Source organism: Halyomorpha halys, unplaced genomic scaffold, assembly GCF_000696795.3.
Source record: "Halyomorpha halys isolate HHAL.00 unplaced genomic scaffold, Hhal_1.1 Scaffold11.1, whole genome shotgun sequence".
Taxonomy (NCBI): Eukaryota; Metazoa; Arthropoda; class Insecta; order Hemiptera; family Pentatomidae; genus Halyomorpha; species Halyomorpha halys.
This window is the reverse complement of record NW_027111958.1, coordinates 591,456-595,280: the sequence shown is the minus strand read 5'-3', so window position 1 is coordinate 595,280 and position 3,825 is coordinate 591,456. Positions and strand designations below refer to the sequence as shown.

The following is a 3,825-nucleotide window of genomic DNA, read 5'->3' as shown; positions in this document are numbered from 1 at the left end:
CAATTTTTTATCATTTATAATATAATTCAATATTTTGTATAATTCTAAATTTGTTTGTATACTATTCCTTTTCAATTGTATGTTACTCTAAATGTTGTTGTTATCTCTTCTGTTCTATAGCCCTGATGAAGACTTGAAACTCAGGTCGAAACGTCGGCATAAAATAAATAAATATGGTTTTGTTTATTTATGTTGTTCTTTGCTGACCGCAGCCCCCCGACTAACTTCTCTAATCATTTAATTATTTTTAATTGATTTGAAATTGCGTTGAAAATTAAGATTTTTTTCGGTTGGCTCTATAGACAATGTTGATCTTTGGCCGCCCGAAGCAGCCTTCTCCATTTCTGCCTATCTTGGACAACTGCTTTCCAGTTTGCTGCATGCAGCTCTTTCGCATGGTTGTTGATTCTGTCTATTCATCTGGGTTTTGGCCTTCCATGTGGCCTCTTTCCTACTATACTAGCATTCATTGTTGTGTAGAGGCCTGCTTGATGTATTGCATCGAGTCACATGTTCCACCCATAAAAATCAATACCAATGAAAAAAAAAAATAGAAAACTTAGGACCAGCCACAAATAAGAACCGATTGCTTAGAAAAAAAATTCTCTCTCAATTATCCTCAATTACGTTTTCGAAATTTTCGACTAAGGAAGATTAGTAATTGAAACTGGTACTTCTTAATTCCTGAGATGTTCATACGGATTTAAGCAGAAATGAAATATCACCGCATCAGAAATGAAATATCTTAGAAGAGTAGCCGGGTGAACTCGGAGGGGTCTCATAAGAAATCGTAAAACAAGAGAAGATTTGTTAGCGATAAAACAATTAAAGTTGAGTAGCCATGTATGTCAAATGGACGAAAATCGTGAAACACGTAAGTTCCTTAAAGCCCGACCAACTGGGAGAAGATCAAGCGGCAGGACTATGAAGATTCGGCCGAGTTACTGGTACTGGTAATGGTGGAGGTAACTAGTCCGGCAGGTGGGCCTAGTGGTCCTTTTTGCAAACCTCAGGACAGATCAATGGGATGACTCTTTATGTATCTTATTCCTCTATATCGAACCTTTTCGTCTTTCTAACGAAATTCAAAAGGGACTCCCAATCTATAGAGGAATTAAAGGAAAGGAGGCTTTCCTTTAATTCTAACAGAGCCTAATAGCCTGTACCTTAGTGACGCATACCTACCACAATCTGCTATGTAATGTAAGCCACTCTCTAGGACCTGTCCGCATAAGCAGCAGGTTTCATCATGGACTACTCCACATATCTTAAGATGTCTTTAAGTCTGCAGTGACCTGTCAGGACTCCTATTGGTAATCGGAGTTCGTTTCTGTTAAGACCTTGGCAGCCACTTAGTTTTAGCAGTAGAGGGTTTATTTATTAAAATCTTGGCCTGTCATAGTTCCTCCACTCCTTACCGGCTTTCTTCCATGTCCAGTCAAGAACTACTTTTCTGTGATGACTTTTAGAGATGCCTAACAATGGTTTAACCGAGTTATCCGACTAGAACTTTTCTTATTGGAAATCTTCTCTTCTTTTTTCAACAATTTATTTCTTCCAGTTACTAATTCTTAATTTTACTCAAAATTGTTGAGATTTCCACTGATACTGTTAATACATTAACATGTTAACCTGAAAATTCACCTCGATCGACGCCTTACCTGGAATCACCATATCAAGATTAAATTAACTCACAGTTACGCAAGGGTAACAATGCTGTATCCTATCATAAATAGAAAATCCAAATTTTTTTTTAAAATAATTTATTTATTGTTATTTACAACTGTATACACATAAATACAACAAGTAAATTTGCTGTAGGTGACATAGTGACATGATACAAACATGTGAAGAATCTACTCACTGATAGAACTTCAATAAGAATTTCTAGAGGAGAAGATCTCGAGGCTATCTTGTTTTCAGACGTCTAGGAGGATTATTAGGTAGTGAAGGAGAAGCTAGGTTAGAAACAAGTGGATTTGGGTGGTTGAGAAGTTTTTTATGGAAGGAACAGTATTTGGTTCTGGCCAAATCGGCAACATATGGAACATTGAGGTCCTGATGGATGACTTGATTTGTGACTTGACGAAGTGAGGAGCATTAAGGATTAAATCCAAATTAAAAACAGAAACTTCTGTCCTTAGTTATAAAACATGCCCGAACCCGATATTATTCCTTCCATAATAAACTCCCTAACCACCCAAACCCACTAGTTTCTAATCTTGCATCCTCTTCCATTCCTGACAATCCTCCGAGGCGCCTGAAAAGAAGATGGCCACGAGATCAGCTAATGTAAAATGTCATTAGAATGGTACCATTAGTCATTAGTATGGGTAGTTTCACTTAAAAAAAAGATGGCCTCTTAGAAAAGAAGATGGCCTCGTGACTTTATATTGTAAGCTGTTCTTAGAGTTCTACTACTGGGTAGTTTCTCTACATCCTGTATCATATCATTATGTCATTATGATCAAATTTACTTGTATATTTTATACAGTTGTAAATATCAATAAATAAATTTTTAAAAAATCTTAATGTCAGTAAATCAAGTATTATAAATTATAGGTCGATCTTGAAAGCAATCAACTTCTAAGTTTACTAAAATTAACCGATTATGAATTCGGTTTAGATTCTAAATTGAGTTTTTGGGTAAGCAGTTTAATATTGAAAAGAATTGCTGTCTTTAAAAGCATATATTTATTTTAATTTCATAAAATTAAAAGCTTATAATTTTATAATAAATACAAATTATTATTTAATTAATGATCTTCTACTGGAAGAGTTTCTAGAAAATAATATGAAATTGGTGAATGAAGAAGATCTTCCTTAATTAAATATATTAGTTTATTTCACAGACAACGACATTTCGGGGCTATCCCCCACCTTCAGGTAGCTAGAAAACAAATTTAACATATGCTTACATTACCACTATATCACATTATTCATTAAACTATTCATATTTTATTATTTTTATAATTAAAAAAACTTATTCTTGATTAAAAATGTATAATAGTTTATATTATAAAAAGTTTTTAGTTATTGATAATATGTTTAATATTAGCATGTAATGACAAATAAGGAGTTAATTATATATCATATATAAAAAAGTTAATCAGATAAATAGTTTAATGTATAATTTGATATGGTGGTAATGTTGTAAGCATATGTTAAATTTGTTTTCTAGCAACCTGAAGATGGGGGATAACCCCGAAACGTCGTTGTCTGTGAAATAAACTAATATATGTAAATAAGGAAGATTGTGTTCATTCACCAATTTCATAATATTATTAGATATTTATATATTAATTTTATAAATATATAAATATTTTTCTTTTACGAATTAAAATTAAAATCTTATGAATTGTTTTATCTTTTTAAAAAATCATCATGTTTCTTTATCTATGTTAATCTGGTATGCAGGCAAGAAATATTTGTTTGAACGAAGTTCCTTCTTGACAGGTTTTTTCTAATCTTATGAGTTCTTCACCATTCCATTCATCAATCTCGCATTGATAGTACCTTCACAAATATAAAATATATATAAATAGATTATCTTTATGGTCAAACAGGGTTAAGAAAAATGAATAAGGCTGATGTTGCTTTATGATACCTCAGTTATCCGTTTTTGTTGGGATTGAGTTATCGCCGGTTAAAGGGATGATAAGTTAAAATAAACTCCAATATCATTTTAATTCACGCGTCATTAATTAAAAATTACAATATGGAAATTTTTTTACGAGATTATGCGCTGGAATTGAAAATTATGTTAAACTTTTTTTTTATGGAACATTGGTAATAAAGCTAATAGAACACTTTCACACTATTCAT

The 3,825-nt window shown here is 32.4% G+C and overlaps 1 protein-coding gene across 1 annotated transcript in view; it reads right to left on the bottom strand.

The window, feature by feature from the left end:
• Positions 1 to 3,185: 3,185 nt before the first annotated feature.
• LOC106678434 (uncharacterized) overlaps positions 3,186 to 3,825 on the bottom strand; it is a gene marked incomplete at its 3' end in the record, with an annotated part of 23,870 nt that continues 23,230 nt past the window's right edge. Inside the window, 1 exon segment of the mRNA XM_014416926.3 lies at positions 3,186 to 3,516. Coding sequence (XP_014272412.1) covers positions 3,402 to 3,516 — 115 coding nt within the window.